Source organism: Acinonyx jubatus, chromosome C1 (genome assembly GCF_027475565.1).
Source record: "Acinonyx jubatus isolate Ajub_Pintada_27869175 chromosome C1, VMU_Ajub_asm_v1.0, whole genome shotgun sequence".
Taxonomy (NCBI): domain Eukaryota; kingdom Metazoa; phylum Chordata; class Mammalia; order Carnivora; family Felidae; genus Acinonyx; species Acinonyx jubatus.
Genome location: NC_069381.1, coordinates 19,862,029 through 19,878,722, shown reverse-complemented (window position 1 = coordinate 19,878,722; position 16,694 = coordinate 19,862,029). Strand labels below are relative to the sequence as shown.

The 16,694-nt window shown below is 53.4% G+C and overlaps 1 protein-coding gene across 4 annotated transcripts in view; it reads right to left on the bottom strand.

The window, feature by feature from the left end:
- ZDHHC18 (zinc finger DHHC-type palmitoyltransferase 18) overlaps positions 1-14,214 on the bottom strand; it is a 28,931-nt gene extending 14,717 nt beyond the window's left edge. For 2 of the 4 annotated variants that reach the window (XM_053209613.1, XM_053209607.1), the window contains exons 1-2: positions 13,796-14,214; positions 9,418-9,578 (exon numbers count right to left, since the gene is read on the bottom strand). In XM_053209613.1, the coding sequence (XP_053065588.1) occupies positions 9,418-9,578; positions 13,796-14,112 (478 nt within the window). In that variant the 5' untranslated portion in view covers positions 14,113-14,214. Of the gene's footprint in view, positions 1-7,267; positions 8,729-9,417; positions 9,579-13,795 lie in introns of those variants that run through there. The other 2 variants (XM_027059967.2, XM_053209620.1) reach the window with 2 other exon arrangements.
- Between the last annotated feature and the right edge of the window lie 2,480 nt (positions 14,215-16,694).

Here is a 16,694-nt window from a genome sequence, read left to right as displayed (position 1 = left end):
AGCCTCAGTTTTCTCCTCTGTAAAATGGAAAGAACAGGTAGAATGGAGCACGAATCCTCGCCCCACGTCTTTTTATCTGGGTTTCTCCCGGGGATATCGTCTGCTAGATGTTCAACAGGGCAAATCGTTTAACCTCTCTGAGCCTCTGTTTCCTTGATCACTGAAAGGGGGATAATAACAGTACCCACATCACAGGGTTGTTGTGAGGGTGACCTGAGGTAAAAACGTGAAGTGACACAAAGTAAATGCTTAAGAAGCGCGCGGTTATTATTAGCTCCCAGAATTACTAAGAGAAAGGAAGAGTCAAGGGAAAGAAACACTACACTGAGCGCCTCCTCCTATATGCCGAGCACTTCGTAGGCATTATCTCCTTGCATCCAGAGAACATCCCAGGAGGCAGGATTACTAACGTCAGTCACCTCCAGGTTATAGTTCAGGAGACTTTTTGGTGATGCTCAGTGACATGTCTGAGGCCGCTCCTGGCTAGGAAGTAGCAGAACCGGGATATGAACCCAAGTTTCCAAAACTTGGGCTTGAGGTCTTTTTGTAAATTTCAAAGTGTCATAATGAGTGTTATTTAACCCTGCCTGGTTCCTCATTTCTGCCAATGGCACAACCCAAGAGCTGGAAAGAACGTCAAAGAGCATATAATGCAGCGCCCAGTGCATAGAAAACGATAATTGTCTCCCCACTGACCGCCTCTCTTCTAACCCCTTCAGTTTACAAATGAGAAAACAGGCCCAGAGAGGTCAGGGGATTTGCCCAAAGTCACACAGCCACTGAGTGGCAGAGGCAGGAAAACTCAGTTTGGAGGCCTTTTGCAGACCCTTCCTTCTACCTCACTCTTTCCTGGCCAGTCACTAGGTCTTCTCAGGATCTTCCTTCATAATCTTTCACTCTCCTCCCAATGCTCTAACCCAGGCCAGAACCCTGTCACCAAACAGCCTCCCCTGAAGACTCCCTGCTTCCAGCCCCTCTGCCTTCCAACCCACCACATTTCTCTAAATAATTCCTTTTGGGGGCACCTGGGTGGCTCAGTTGGTTAAGCGTCTGACTTCGGTTGGTGAGTTTAAGCCCCACATCGGGCTCTCTGCTGTCAGCACGGAGTCTCCTTGGGACCCTCTGTCCCCTTCTCTCTCTGCCCCTCCTCTGCTCATTCTCTCTCAAAATAAATAAATAAATTCAAAATAAATAAATAAATAAATAAATAAATAACCCCTCTTGAGTTATAACCCTTCCCTGGCCTCCCCTAAAAAAACAGATAAAAGGACAACTTCCTGTCCTGATACTAGGGACCTCCACTCCAGGCTTTTCTCCCACTATTTTTGCCCCATGAGTCCCTGCAGCCTTGGCTTCCTGCCCCTGTCCTGGCCAAGCCCTGGCCCCCGCCTTCTCCTTGCTCACCAGGACTCTCCGGCTCCCTGCCTAGCCTCCAGCAGCTTCTCTGAGCACTGCTGCTCCCGTGCCTTGCACACAGGCTGGGCTGTGATGGGCTTGCCGCAGGCTGGGCTGTGATGGGCCTGCTGTGTGCAGACACCTAGACCGCACGCCCCCGGATGGCAGGGATGGTGGGATAAACAGGCAGTCCCATCCAATGAACCATGAGGGAGCAGGCAAAGAGGAGAGAGCACAGGCTTTGGACCAAGGCAGGCCCAGAGTTCAAATCCTGACCCTTCCATTTATTAGTTAGTACCCTCAGGAAAGTTACTTAACCTCTGTGAGCCCGTTGTGGCATCTGAAAAAGCAGACAAATAATAACCACTGCCTGGAAGGTTTATGGAAGGATCAGAAATTGTACATGTAAAGGAACCGGCACTTGGGGAGTACTTACTAACTGCTGTTCTCAGAGGGACGGCAAGGCACAGGCTCTGGCATCTGAAACACTAGGTTTGAATCATGATTTTGCTGCCTCCTTGCTACTGAAGAAAGTCCCTTCACCTCTTGCAGCCTCAGTTTCCTCATCCGTAAGATGGAGATAAGACAGTCTTGATCTCACAGGATTGTGGTGAGTGCCCAATGAGACGCTGCAAGGCTGCCCTAAGCACAGTGCTAGATTCGAAGGACCCTCAGTCGTGACACGGTTCACACTGGGATACTCAAGCCTGCAGAATTCTCCAGCTCTTCCCAAAACTCTTGATGCTACTCCAAACCCAACCTGTAACCCTACTCCACGGGCCCCAGGTCCAGCTCCTGTCCCTGCCCACTGCTGTCTTCCAGGCTTGGACACAGGCTTTGGAGCCAGACAGACAGGTGGCCCAACCACAACTAGCCATGTGATGTGGGTCAAGTCTCTCTGACCCTCATCTGGTAAAAAAGAAAATGGGACATAATCAAATCCGCCTCCTAGTGCTATTTGGAAGATGCAGGAAGAGTTCGGCAAGTGGGTTTAGCAAAGCGTCCGGCACCTGGCATGAGCTTACTAAATATTAGCCGTTATTATTGTTCTATGAGACGCTATATTCCAAACAGCTGATTTAAGAAGAAACTTCAGAAAACAACCCGGCTGAGAGTGAAGGAGAGCCCCAGACCCTTTCAGGAAAGAGGAAGAGAGAAGTTTCTGGAATCCTCACTGGATTCCCACAAGCCCTCGCCAAGGCAGGGAGGGAACTCCTACCAGCACGCCGTGCCCTCCGGGGGCCAGGCTTCCCCTCTCTAGAATTCGGAAAGAAGAAGTGACACTCCTCTTTAGGCTGCCAAGAGGAGTGTGTGTCACACTGGAGCAAGGGAGCCACCCAGATGCCAAATGAAAGTCCCCAACTGCGGGGCCCTGAACAAGCTGGCTCAAAGGAGGCCCTGCAGCGGGGTCACTGTGGAAAGCGAACCCCACTCGGGAGGGAGGCAAGGAGCTGCCCCAGGGCTTATTCTCCGGCCAGACCACGCTGCCCAATCACGGCCCTGGCCTCAGCCTCAGTTTCCTCTTCACCAACTCCCGCTAGCAGCCAGCGCAGGTGGCAGCTCCTCAGGGCCGGGAGCAGACCCGTGTGCCATTCCTGAGCACGAGGCTCGCCTCTTAAGTTTCAATAGAGAAAAACAATTTTCAAAGGGTACCGTTATTCCCGGTCTCGCTGGATGCATAAAAAACGTTCTGGGCCGGGCAAGGGGACATGTACCCCCATTTTACAGATGAGGAAACAGATTTCAATAGCATAAGGCGGGGGGGGGGGGCGCTGAAACTGGAACCCTTGTCTTCCAAATATTCTCTCAAATATTACCAACCACTATATCAAGGCCTAGAGGTGGCAGGTGAGGGGAGAAGAGGCAAGGACAGAAGAGCCAAATGTGTTTGCTTTAAAAAAAATTCACAGGGGCGCCTGGGTGGCTCAGTCAGTTCAGCATCTGACTTCAGCTCAGGTCATGATCTCACGGTTCGTGGTTCGAACCCCGCATCGGGCTCTGTGCTGACAGCTGGGTTTGGAGCCTGCTTCCGATTCTGTGTCTCCTTCCCTCTCTACCCCTCCCCCACTTGTGCTCTGTTTTTCTCTCCCAAAAATATATAAACATTAAAAAAAATGAACAGTGAAAACATTTTTAAAAAGCGGGGTCAGGGAGCACGCCTGGCTGGCTCAGTTGGTAGAGCAAGCATGTGACTCTTGATCACAGGTCAAGCCGCGTGCTGGGCTTTGTGCTAAGAAAGAAGAAAAGAAAAGAAGAGAGAAGAGAAGAGAAGAGAAGAGAAGAGAAGAGAAGAGAAGAGAAGAGAAGAGAAGAGAAGAGAAGAGAAGAGAAGAGAAAAGAAAAAAAGAAAGAAAGAAACATTTGCTTTGTTCACCCAGTCCAGAAAATATTTGTTGACGAAAGGAAGGAAGTCAGAGTGGGAAGAGATGTTATCCCTGCTCGAAGGGAATCTAAGATCTACTCCAGGGCGCGCGCGCTCTCGCTCTCTCTCTCTCTCTCTCTCTCTCTCTCTCCCCTAAGAAGTCAAGTCCCTCTCAGGCTAGTAAGGCCTCCCTGCTGCCTTGCGGGTGGGAATCTATAGCCCCTGGGGATGTGAAATGAGGGCGAAGGCTCCTCACTGAACGGCTGTGAGAAGCAAATGAATCTCCCCACACTCTCCTCCTGACCAAGGGGCATGCTCTGGGTCTCGCCCCAACCGCAGCCTGTGGAGGGGAGCAGGCAGGCACTCTGCACTCAGAGCCAGCCGGCTGGCTCTGTGACTCAAGCCCAGTGGCTGGCACGGAAGCACCCTGGGGCTGGCAGGCGCTACCGAGTCGGCATTAGCGAGGGAAGGCTGGGATCTCCACCAGCCTTGCTGGGTCCTGACCTCTGGGCCTTCCGTTGCCCCCACCGGTGGAGGAAACAGCTGCAGGGCTGTGGTCTCCCCAGCTTCCAGGTCAGTTCAAGGTCAGCCACAGCGCCCGGGGCTGGGAGCACTGGGTCACTGTAGTCCCCACCTGACCCTTTCTGTTCATTCCAGAGGTTTATGGAGCACCTACAGGATATCAGCTTAGTGGTGGGCTGGGGGGCAGAGATACAGGAAGAGCTTGACCTGAGGGCCCAGTGAGGGGGGGAAGCACATAATTACAGAGTCTGTGTAAGAGGCACTGCGAGTCAAGTGTGGGGACTCTGGGCCCAGCCAGCCTGATCTCATTTTGAAACCTGGCCTGGCCACTTGCTGGCTTGTGACTCTGAGGAAGCTGCTTAACCTCTCTGAACCTCAGTTCCTCACTGGGTAATAACATTATCAAACTTGTAAGATGATGATGTGAATCAGAGATAACAAAGGTCTACCCCACAGCTCGTGGATTCATGGTGTTACTGGTGTCTGTAGTGGAGACGGGAGGGGGAGGAAATGTGTGGGGGTGGGGGCAGGAGGCAGCAAAAGGTGAAGTGGCAGTTAAGCAGGATCAGGAGGAATGACCCCTTGGGCTCACCAGAAAGAGGGCATGGCCGTAGAGGGGCTGTGGGAACAAAGCACAGGCAGTGGGGCAGAGGGCTACAGGGGTGGGAAGTGCGGGCAGGTAGGCTGGAGTGTGCCTTCACCCTGCAAGTGCGCCTCTGCGGGCAAGTCTGCAGGAAAGTGGAAGACGATCTGTTTCCTGGCCACAACACTAGGCAACACGAATTCATGGGATGAGAAAGTTACTCCCTCTTCAATTTTCACTCAAGCCTTTGACTCCATCAAGGGGAAAAGTCTCAACTTTAAAAAAGTTTTTAAATGTATGTTTATTTTTGAGAGAGAGAGAGCAGAGAGAGACAGAGACACAGAATCCGAGGTAGGTTCCAGGCTCCGAGCTGTCAGCACAGAGCCCAACACAGGGGCTCGAACCCACACACCGCAAGATCATGACCTGAGCCGAAGTCAGACCCTTAACCGACTGAGCCACCCGGTCGCCCTAAAAAGTCTCAACTTCTAATCCTAATACCTGTGATCCTCACAGGCCTCAAAGGGACTGCTTTTTGCTAGCAACTGTAACCACAAGAGTTCTGTAACATTGTTATGTTTCTGTTTTTATGATTAGGTTCTATTCCCAGTAAGAGGCTCTTGGCTTACAAGGTTGGTAACAATGTTCCTTGTAAAATACACTTAAAAATGAGTCACCTAAAGGAAACACTAAGGAAATTGAAGGTACAAGATGAGGTGCAGAAAGGGAAAAATTGCGAACGTTGTACTCAAAAGACCGATCTTCAGGAAATACTGTTGAGGGCACCCGGGAGTCACCCGAATTCTAAACCAGGGAGGGCTGGGGCCAAATCTGAGTCCTGGGAAGACAACTATGACTGAAGGGAGGCGCCAGGTGTTGGGGCCCGGTCAGCAGTCAATCCAGGCGGCAAATGAGACAGGTCTGCCCTAGGGCAGTGGGCTTCAGAAGGACCTGAGGGGAGACACCCTGGGCACAGACAGGCTGCGGTTTGTGACCTGCTGTGTGGTGGCAGAAGGAGACACAGCCTTTATGTCCATTCTGTGAGCCGTAAACGTGTCTACATTAGCATCTGTCACTCAGATCTGGATGTTTCTATCGTCTCCCATCAGACTGGGAGCAATGTTGGCACCTCCTACCTCTTTTCCAACTTCCCAAAGTGCCTGGACTCTGTATGGCCCTGTGGGATGACCCAGCTACAGGGCTTGCCAGCTGACAAGTCAACATCTCAGACCCGGGTGACCAGCCACCCCGGTTCGCCTGTGCCTGAGGGGTTTCCCGGACACGAGACTGGAAGGAGCTGGTCACCCCACTTCAGACGGTCCTTGAAAGGCAGGAGCCTTGGGCTAGAACCTGTTGGGCTGGAGTGACTGGCCTATGGGGCCAAAGCGAGAAGCGCACAGTCTGCATGGGCCCCGGTGAGCATCAGTTCATGTTTATGTGGACAGCACCATCCACCTCAAAGTAGGTCTCCAAACTTCTGGAAAAGGCTCAGTGACCTTTGTCCTTTTCAGGAAAATATATTTCACCCTGATTAGAAACCTCCTGGCCACACCCTCAAATTTGGCTCCTGTTCAAGTTTCAGAGTTCAGGGGCCTCAAAGATGTCACTTTCCAGGCTTAGCAGCTGTTCCCAAAGGAAAGTCTCTAACCCTGACATTTAGGGTCCCGTGGGACTAACTCCACCCCATCCTCCAACCAGAATTTCTCTAATTCTCTGAAGAATTGCTCCTTTTCCAGCCAATATGGCCTGCTCAGGGTTCCATGCCTGTCCTTGCTCCTTCCCACTCTGTTCTCTCCTCCTCTGTTCCATCTGCCTGGAGGCTCCCTTCACACATATTCCTGGGCTTGAACTCTACCCAAACTTTAAGCTTTGGCTCAAGGCACCTCTCCATGAAGCTTCCCCATATCCTCCAGGCAGAAGATACTCCTGTTTCTCTGATCCACTTCCAAAGCCTGATCTCACCTGTAGCAGCTGGTTAGGCCTTCTACCTGGGACTGAGCTAGCCTAGAAACCATCGGAAGGCAGGGTTCACATCAGATTCATTTTTGGCCTCCCACCTCCTCCCCTGTAGTCAGGAGCCAGCATATAGAATTAACACATAAATGATTAAACTGTAATGCCTAACTGGGAGAAGTTCCAACTGTCTCTCCGTCAGTCACCTAGGGACATCAAGGAGGGCCTCTACAGAGGCTCCGCCATTCAGCCAATATCCCTGGACCCTCCACTTGGCAGACTAGGTAAACAAGACCTCACTGTCCAGGAAAGGCTGCTGGGCCTGCCCGACAATTCTGTAACCACTACCATGTAGCACAGGGCCAAGAAAGGAAGGACACGGAGCTCTTGGAAGGTGTCATGGAAGGTCTGGCCCAACTGGGGTCATGAAGGCTTCTCAGAGGACGGAATACCTGGGTCGAGACCTAAGAATGAAGATGGTGTGGCCACAGAAGACAGGGAATGCATCCCTGTGGCCATCTCAGAAGAGAAAGCAAGGCATTTGGGAATCAAGGCACATAGTCCGTCTCCATGCCTCCACTCCCTGGCCACGTGATCCCCCTGCCTCAGTTTCTGCATCGGCACAGCCGGGCCGCTGAGAGGATCTGTGGGGATAATGGATGGAAAACACTCACTACACGCAGCCACGCGGTCCCCAAACATGGGGGATTACAGTTGTCATTATTGCCCACACGACTCACAGGAGGCCAGAGGATTCCAGGTGGCCAGATCCCCAAGCTCAGGCTGGACTGGACAATAATCCTGCCTCACGATTAGCCCTGAGTTGGAGGCAGGAGAAACGGGTAGCCACAGAGCCTCCCCTGTTGCCAGGTGGACCGCCCAGGTCAGACTGCAGAAATCTGAAGGAGCAGAGTTGAGTCTAAGAGGCCAAGTGGTGAGTGGCCCAGTGGGGCAAGGGGGAAGGAAGCTGGATGCAGGCAGAGGAAGACAGCAATCAAGGGCGTGGCCGAAGACAGGCCTGGGCAGAGGGATGAGCCGAAGAACGAAGAGCAAGAGAACATCCTCACCCTTCCTGCCCACCCTCCCGAGCTGTGCCAGAGAAGTAGTGAAATGACTCCCAGTGATGGATGCAGCAGCTCTGACATTAACAGGCCACCGGGTCTGTTCAAGGCCAGTCAGACGTTTAGAAGCCTGTCTGAAAGCCACCCTGTGAGGGGAAGGAGCCAACCACAGACCGGAAACCCGGTGTGCAAAGAGCCACGTTACTTCTCCCCAGGAAGGAGCGAGGGTACAGCAAGCTGAGATTAAGGCCCAGCACCCAGCCTCCCAGGGGGACCCACACAGTGGTCCGGGAGGAATCAAGGGCTATCTGCGGTGCCTTGGGAGCACAGGTTCTTTCTGGCCACAATGGCCTTCCTGCTGTTCCTTACACATACCAGCTTGGGGCGCCTGGGAGGCTCAGTTGGTTAAGTATCCGATTCTTGATTTCGGCTCGGGTCATGATCTCATGGTTCGTGGCATTAAGCCCCGCGTCGGGCTCTATGCTGACAATGTCAAGCCTGCTTGGGATTCTCACTCGCTCTCTTTCTGACCCTCCCCTGCTCATGCTCTCTCTCTCTCTCTCAAAATAAATAAATAAACATTAAAAGCAAACAAACAAACATACCAGCTTGTTCACCACTTCAGGCTTTTGCTTTTACTGTTTCCAGACTGTGTGTTACTGGCTCCATCACACCATTCAGAGCTCCTCTCAAGTACACCTCCTCCTACAGGCTTTCCCAGATCACCTACTCTAAACTCCCCACTCCCCACACCTACTGTGCTCTTCCCCTAGAAGCCTACAGAGTTCAATCCCTTGTCTCTTCAGGTCTTTGCCTCTTTGCTCAGAAGTCACCTCCTTCACAAAGTGTTCCCTGACCACCCAGTTTAAAATCATACACCCTTCCCCGCCCCCAGCTCTTATCCTCCCTCCCTACTTTACTCTCCCCTGACGTCCTAGATATTTGTTAACTGTCTTTCTCCTCCCACTGGAACATCAGCTCCGAGAGCGCAGGGGATTACTGTCCTATTTGTTCACTACTGTATCGTCAGCATCTAGAAAAGGGTCGGGCACATAATAGGGGTTCGACAAATGATGAATGAATAAGTGTATATGAATGTTTAAGAGCAGGGCCTCTGGTCAGACTGTATGAGATCTCATTCCAGCTCTTCCACTTCCTGTATGATCTTGGACCACTTACTTTACTCCTCTGAGACTTAATTTAATTAGTAAAAGGAGAGCAACAACAGTCCTGGTCTCATAGGATTATTGGGGGATTAAATAAGATCATGCATGTAAAGAGGTGAAGACACTGCCTGACCCCCAGCGAGCACTCAGTACTAAGCTGACGGCCATGGTAGCCTTCATCGGCTAGCATTTCTTACTTGCTCCTCTGTTCCCTTGTTTATCATGCGTTTCCACCCTAGGGTCGGCTCCAGCCTGCCTCACTCACTACCGTGCCCTCAGTTCCTGGCAAGGTGTGGGAAGAGAAAATCGGGCCTCCTCTCAAACCAAGGAATGTGGAGCCGGGAGACGCAGCTTCAGCTGGAGTAGGAGCCTCACCGATTTGTTTCTCTAGAGCGGCTGCCTCACAGACGGTGGCCCGGGGCAGGATCCCAGGGTCGGTGAAGCTGGTCTGCAGCAGGCAGCTCATGACGAAGAAGAAGAGGATGGCAGCGATGATGGGGATGGCGAGGGTCAGCTGGCGGGCCAGGAAGGGACAGCTAGAGAGAGAGAGGGAGAGAGAGATGAGCAGATACCCCAAGGGCTCCCTGGAACACAGGGCTACAGCACTAGACAGGTGTCATGCCATCAACACTACTCCGCATTCTGGCATACAGCCTTTCCCTGAGGAAGAGGGACAGCTCCTAGGTGAGCGCAGCCACTCCTCCAAGAGTGCCTGGAGCAGACATCACTAATTGATCTTTGCACTTTCCCTCTGAGCCAGGAGCAGACATGATCAATAGAGCCCAGAACTTTTTTTTTTTTTTTTTTTAAATGAGCTAAGGAGAGAGGTCTAGATCCCAGCACTCTTAACCCCGGCACTTAGCTGCAGCTTCAGAATCCTTCTAAACACAGAGCTTCAGGCAGCCGCTACCAATGAACTAGGCAGTCACTTGAGTTGACCGTCCACAACAATGTTCACTTATTCATTCATTCAGTTACTCCACAAATATTTAGCGAGGTCTCACATATGCCAGGCAATACCATCAACAAACAGCAGGAATAATGGCAGTGAATAAGAGTGTTGTTTCTCCGCCTGTCATGAGGCTGCGGTCTAGTGGGGAAAAGACAGGTAAACAGAGAGAGGTGCTACACAGGGCTTTGTGTGCTAACATGGGAAAGAGGAAATCAGCAGAACAGTCAGGAATATCTGGCTGGGGGAGATAATGTCTAAGCTAAAATCTGAAGAATAAGTAGGGGTCAGCCACGTGCAGGGGGTTAGGGGAAGAGCATGGTCTATGCACTGCCACTGTCATCCCAGGGCTGGCATCCCAAGCCCATGCTTTCAGGTCCCTGACCCCAGTTGGTTTGGAGGACAGCCTGTGCTCAGGCTGACCCTGAGCCCTGCCCAAACTATTAACCGCTGTCCTACGCTGCCTTCCCTCCCAGAGCTAGAGTGGCACCTGATGGGGTGAGGAGCTGCTACTTGGGAAATGACAGGCTGCTGGGAGGCCAGAATCAGAAGAGGCTCCAGGAGCTGGCACAGTCACAGAAAGCAAACCTGTGGACACATACTCTGTTTCCACAGCCTCTACTCCCAGAAGCTCTGGCCTCCAGAGAGGCCCTTCCCTTGAAGAGCAAAGACTGCCAGGTCCAACGGCTCCAACTGGACCACATTCCGCCCCAAACATCTCAGTGGTCCCTGGGTTCAAGACTCAAAGCTGGGCCCTCTGTGTCACCCACATGCCAATCAACCAGTTCATGTATAACCAGACTTTTGGGGGGACGGAGACGAAGTCTGAGACTTGTAGAGCACTCAGAAACACCAAGTGCTAGCTCCCTGATTTTACAGAGGGGGCTCTGAGGCCCACAGCCACATTCAAGGTCACCCTGTCAGCCAAAGACAGGACTGGGCCCTCCGGGCCCTCATCAGATACTCTCTCTGTTCATTCAACAAATATTTACTGTCCTGAATGCCTACTACCCACCAGGCCCAGTTCTAGGCACCAAAGACAAAACAGTGTGGAGAACAAAGTCCTTCTGTGGCGAAGAGACAGGCAACAAACTAGCAGAAAGTATAGGCATAGTATGTTCAGATGGTGACAAGTGCTTCCAGAAAACAAGTAGTCAGGGAAGAGGGGATAGGAGGGAGGGGAGTGGTTTGTTCACTTATAGGGGCAGTTAGGGAAGGAGGGAAAAAAAGTGAAGGAGTGAGCCATGAGACTATCTAAAGGAAGGGTATTCCAAATGGTGCAAAGGCCCTGAGGCAGGAATATGCAAAGAGGCCAATGTGCCTGGAGGAGGATGCACAGGGGGATAGTGGGGGGAGATGGACGGAGAGGAAGACTTTGGTTCTTATCCCAGAAAGCCAGGGAGAACTCCAGGGGGAGCCTGGGATCTGACTTAGAATTAAAGGGGCACTCTGGCCTCCATGTGGGGTGGGAAGTGGGGCAGAAGCCAGATACCCTGCTGAGAGCCCTGTGCAATAATTTACCCAACCAAACAATGAAGCAAAACCATTCTCAGCAGGAAAAGCCCTAGAGAGCCTCTCTACCTTTTTCCAGAGCAATGGAAGAGTGTGAGCTCACTCACTCTCCAGCGTTCCCACACCCTGGGTCCCTACCGAGGTAACACCCCAGTCTAGACCCAGGGGAGGTCTGAGCCCAAACCCCAAACCCTCCTGCCAACTCCACCAGCCCAAGTGAAGAAGGGCAGAGACAAGGCAAGATGATTCACAAGCCCTCCCTGAACCCAGAAGTCCTCTTTTCTCCCTTCTCTGGGGGACAAATCTGTCATCAGTCAAGATACCCACGCAACCCAGAGAAGATCCTGCTTCTGAACTAACCAAATCCCACGCCTCAGTGTCACAGGGCTGGGGGCGGGGGGGGGGGGGGGGGGGGGAGGGCGGTCAACTTCCTCCTGCTCAGGCTGCAGCCCTGGGGGTACTGGAAAAGGAACTTTCAAAACACTCATGCGGGTCGTGTCGGGTCAGCTCAGCAAGGTGGATCTGAAACTCAGCCCAAGGAACACACTGGAGGCTGGGGGCTCCCCAGAGCTCCTGCGTGTTATATTTTCCTGGAACTTTTCATCCACCCTGACTCAGAAAGGAAGGGTGAAAGGGAGAAGCTAATTTGTAGGAAGTCCTCACCTTGCTTCAAGGGGAAACCCAAGGTTGCAGATACATGATCTGGCAGCTGGAGAGGGTACCTGGGGGTGGCGTCTTTGTGGCAGCCTTAGCAAGGCCACAGGCCCTTAGGACGTGTTTTATGGTGAAGAAAACGGCTAATAACAGCAGCCAGCATTAAGTGCTTGTTACTGGTTAAAACCTTACACACATGACATAGTGCCACCCTCATGACAACCTATTATAAACCCCATTTTATAGATGACAAAAGTAGGGCTCCAAGGTGAAGGGACTATCCCAGAGTCACGTGGATAGTGTGTGGTGGGGCTGGGATTTGAACCAGGTCTGTTGGCTCCAGAGATGGAGTTCTTAACCACACCGCACAATTAAGCAAGACCACAAAGGATGGGGGAGAACCCGGAGGGGAAGCTGTGTGGGTGAGTGTGAGTGTGTGTGCAAGGGATCACACAGCAGACGGCTCAAGCTAGAGACCAAAGGTGGAGTGCAAAACTTCTGGGAAGTGACAAGCATTCCTCCTCCAACCAGAAAAGGGAGCTACTGTGTGGGCCTACCCCGGGTCACGGGGGGATGTGAAGAGGTCAAAACCCCACAGGGGCAAACAGGACCTATCACACCAAAGCACTGCGGACTCTCTTGAAAAATAACAAGGCACTGCAGCTGTTCCTGCCATGGGACAGGCCAGAGGTTTGCTCCAGAATGGTGAGAATGCAAAGAAAGGCAGGGGTACATGGGGAGGGGGGCAGGGACCTGCCAGAGTCAGAGGGAAGGACTGGAACCACTGGGGAAACTAAGGAAGGTACTGGAGAGGGAAGGGAGGCCTAAGAGGCCCAAAGCAGTCTGGGAAGATTGCCTGAGGGCCTAGAGGGAGAATGACTGAGGTGAAAGGAAGGGGGAAGGGTCTGAGAGTAAGAGATGACAGGGGACCCCAGAAGGGACCCTGGTGGGACACGGAGGCAGCTGGGAGAATTGTGATGGGTAGTATAAAGCCAAAGGACACAGAAAAGATCCAGAAGTTGTCTGGAAGGGATATAAAGCAAAGATGCCTCAAGGGGTCAGAAAGAAGCGGGGGGCTGGCCAAGAGATGGTCCAGCAGAGAGGTGAGGGCCAGGGGATCCGGGAGGCCTGAGCCAGGTTCTGAGAGGGAAGAGAGGATGGGTCGGTGCAGGGACTGGCAAGTATGGGCCTCCTGGCAGAGGCTGGCAAAGGCAGGGTGCCAGGGAAAGGCAGGGAGGGACAGGAGACAGGCCAGAGGATGGGGCGATGGGGCCCCGTGTGGATGGAGCATCCAGATGGATGGAGGAAGGACAGTAGGGGTGGGGTTGGGGCGGTGGGTGGTGAGGGCCAGGGAGGGCCGATGAGAGACACGCGAGGGGACTGGAAAGGCCTGGGGGCAGATCCTGAGCGGGCGAGGACGCAGGCCCGGGAGGAGCAGGGAGGAGAGAGTGCCTGGCAGGTGCAGGGAAGGGTGGAGCGCCCGAGGAGGTCGGAGTGGACCGGGCGCCCAGCGGGAGACCAGAAGGGCGGGAGTGCTCGCCGAGGAGCCGGGCGGGTGGAGTGCGCGGCAGGGGGCGGAGGGGACCGGAGGGATGGGGGCGCCCGAGGGGGCGGGGCCGGGGGCACCGCGGGACTCACTCGAAGACGAAGAAGAGGATGGTGGTGGTGAGGATGAGCAGCAGCGTGAGTGCGAAGACGCCGCCGTGGCCGGCCAGCATGAGGCGGCCGCCGCAGTAGAAGCGGTTGCGGCCCGGGAACACCTCCCACTTGCGCCGCGGGCGGCGGCCGATGCTCCCGCTGCCGCTGCCGCTGCTGCTCCAGCGCGGCGCGCTGGCGGGCGGCGGGGGCCCGGGGCCAGGGCCGGGGGGCGCGGCTGGACCGGGGCGGCGCGCCCCAGGGGAGGCGGGCGGCGGGGCGGCCCCGGGGCTGATCTGCTGGTACTCGCAGTCCTTCATGCGGCCGGCCGCGGGCCTCGGCTCCGCGCCCCACGGGCCGGCCGGGCCGCAGCGGGACCGGGGCGAGCAGCGGAGGTGGTAGTGGCGGTGGCGGCGGCGGCGCTCGCGCGCGCGCGCGCGCGCGGCGCTCGCTTGCTGGGGGCGGCCCCGCCGCCGCCGCCCCGCCCCCGCCCCGCGCGGCCTCCCGCCGCAGCGCCCCCTCCGCCTGGGCCCGGGATGGCGCTCGCGCCCCGCGGCCGGCCTCGGCCCCGCTGCGCACCCTGAGCCGCGGCCGTCCCCTCTGCAAGATGACGGGGCAGCAGATGCGCGCTCCCGGGCGCTCTCTGTTCCCTTGCAATGAAATCATTTCTTGGGTGTCCCCTGTGTGCCAGGCACCTTGCCAAGCGCCGAGATTCGAGTGGTGGACTTCTTGGTCTACTTCTGGCAATCTGTAATTCCAGGGCCAGGCTTCACCCATCTCTGAGGTCTGACTGGATAGGTATTGGGGGGGGGGGGGGGGGTAGGGCGTGGGGACTGGCAGGGGAGGGCGTGGGGACACAATCTGCTTTGAAACCCAGGGGCCTGTTAACGACTGTCTTGGAGTTCACAATGCCCAGTGGGCGTGTGTGGCACATCCTGACCTTCCCTCACCCAGATCTGTGATCTGGACCCAGACCAAGGGTTATCTAGATATCTGGGTTGATGTAGAGTTGATGCCACAGGCCTCAGTATTTTTCAATAATTTTGGGTGTGTTTGCTTTCCAAATGGCTGTGTAACAAATTATCGCAAATTTAGTGGCTTAAAACAATACACATTATTATCTCATACATTCCAGGTCTGGAGCCCCAACCCAGTCAGTTGAATCCTTTGCTCTGAGTCTCAGAAGGCTGCAGTCAAGGTATCAGCAAGGCTGCATCCTCATCTGGAGACTCAACTGGGGAAGAATCCACTTGCAAGCCCACCCAAGTTTTGTTGGCAGAACTTATTTCCTTAGACTCTGTGACTCAGGGCCTGAGATTTTTGCTGGCTGTCAGCTGGAGGCTTCCCTCAAGTTCCAGAGGCCATCTGCAGTTCCTAGAGATTCCCACAGTTCCTTGCCATGTGGGTTTCTCCAACATGGCTGCTTATTTCATCAGGCCCACAAGGAGAGTCTGACTCCAGTGTGCTAAGTCAGAGTTTCACATAATGTAACTTACTATGTATGTAGCAGGAATGACGTCCCGTCACCTTTGCCATATTCTATAGGTGAGAAGAAAGTCACAGGTCCCTCTCGAACTCAAAAAGAGAGAATCACAAAAAAGATGTGAATAGCAGGAGGCAGGAATCACTAGGGGTTACCTTAGGGTCTGTCCACAACACTGGAGTTACTGGAAAACCTAAGGAAAAGTATAGGAAAAGGGAGAGCCGGAGACGAGCATAGGAGAGAGTAAAAAAGAAAGTCAAAATACACGATGCAGAGGGGTGGAAAGGTAACAACAGTGACCTCAAGGAATCACTAATTGTCACACATGCCAGAGGCTGCCCAGCCATGCCTTTGGTGCCAAAGATCCTGGGTCTGATGAGCCCCACCTTGGAGTGAACCATGTTGTGGGCTTCTTCCCCTCTTGCTCCTTGGCTGTAGAACAAAGTTAAAAACTGGACATACTGGTTTCAGTAAAGAGTCCTGCTGTCCCACCCAACTGGGTTCTTTTGCAGCCCTACACCTTTGCTTGCTCCTTGTCACTTTCCAGAAACTCAAACTATCCTGCTTGATTTCAGCCTTCCTCCTCTCTACCTCATAATCTCCCCATTTGCATGGATCCTTTCCTCTCGTCTTAAAGATGTGGGCTTCCTTCTGCCCATGGCCAGGCCTCCACTCATGTCCACTCATGTTGCTCTCCGTTCATACAGACTGCAAACACACACTCTATTCTCCTCTATCAATTAAAAGGCAAAATGAAACTAAAATATCAGTAACAGAAACAGCATTCCCTCCTCGTTCTAGAGTCAGGTTTATCTTTTTCTCTCCGATTTAAAGAGCAGCTACCACTTGCACACCACCCATTCATTTGACTTTTTTCAATTTAGCCTCTGTTGACATCACTCCTCTAAAACCTCTATCGTGGGGCACCTGGCTGGCTCAGTCCGTAGAGCATGCAACTCTTGGTCTTTGGGTTGTAAGTTCAAGCCCCACAGTGGGTGTAGAGATTACTTAAAAATAAAATCTAAGGGGCGCCTGGGTGGCTCAGTCGGTTAAGCATCTGACTGGCTCAGGCCATGATCTCATGGTTTGTGGGTTCAAGCCCCGCATCAGGCTCTGCACTACAGTGCCGGAGCCTGCTTGGGATTCTCTCTCCCTCCCCTGCTCTCTCTCAAAATAAATAAACTTTTAAAAAAACCCTTCTATCTTAAATGTCACTAATGACCCACTTAGTGTGGCATAAACTACTCATTCTCACCAATACCCACAGTTCCCAGCCTCTCTTACAGATGGGTGTGGCCAAGTGACTGAATTCTAGCTAATGGAATGTGAGTGGAAGTGACAAGCTGGCTCACAAAAGTCCCAAGTGCTGATCTTTGCTCCCTTCCCATCTGCTAGCAGAATGGAGGAGACTCTGAGAGT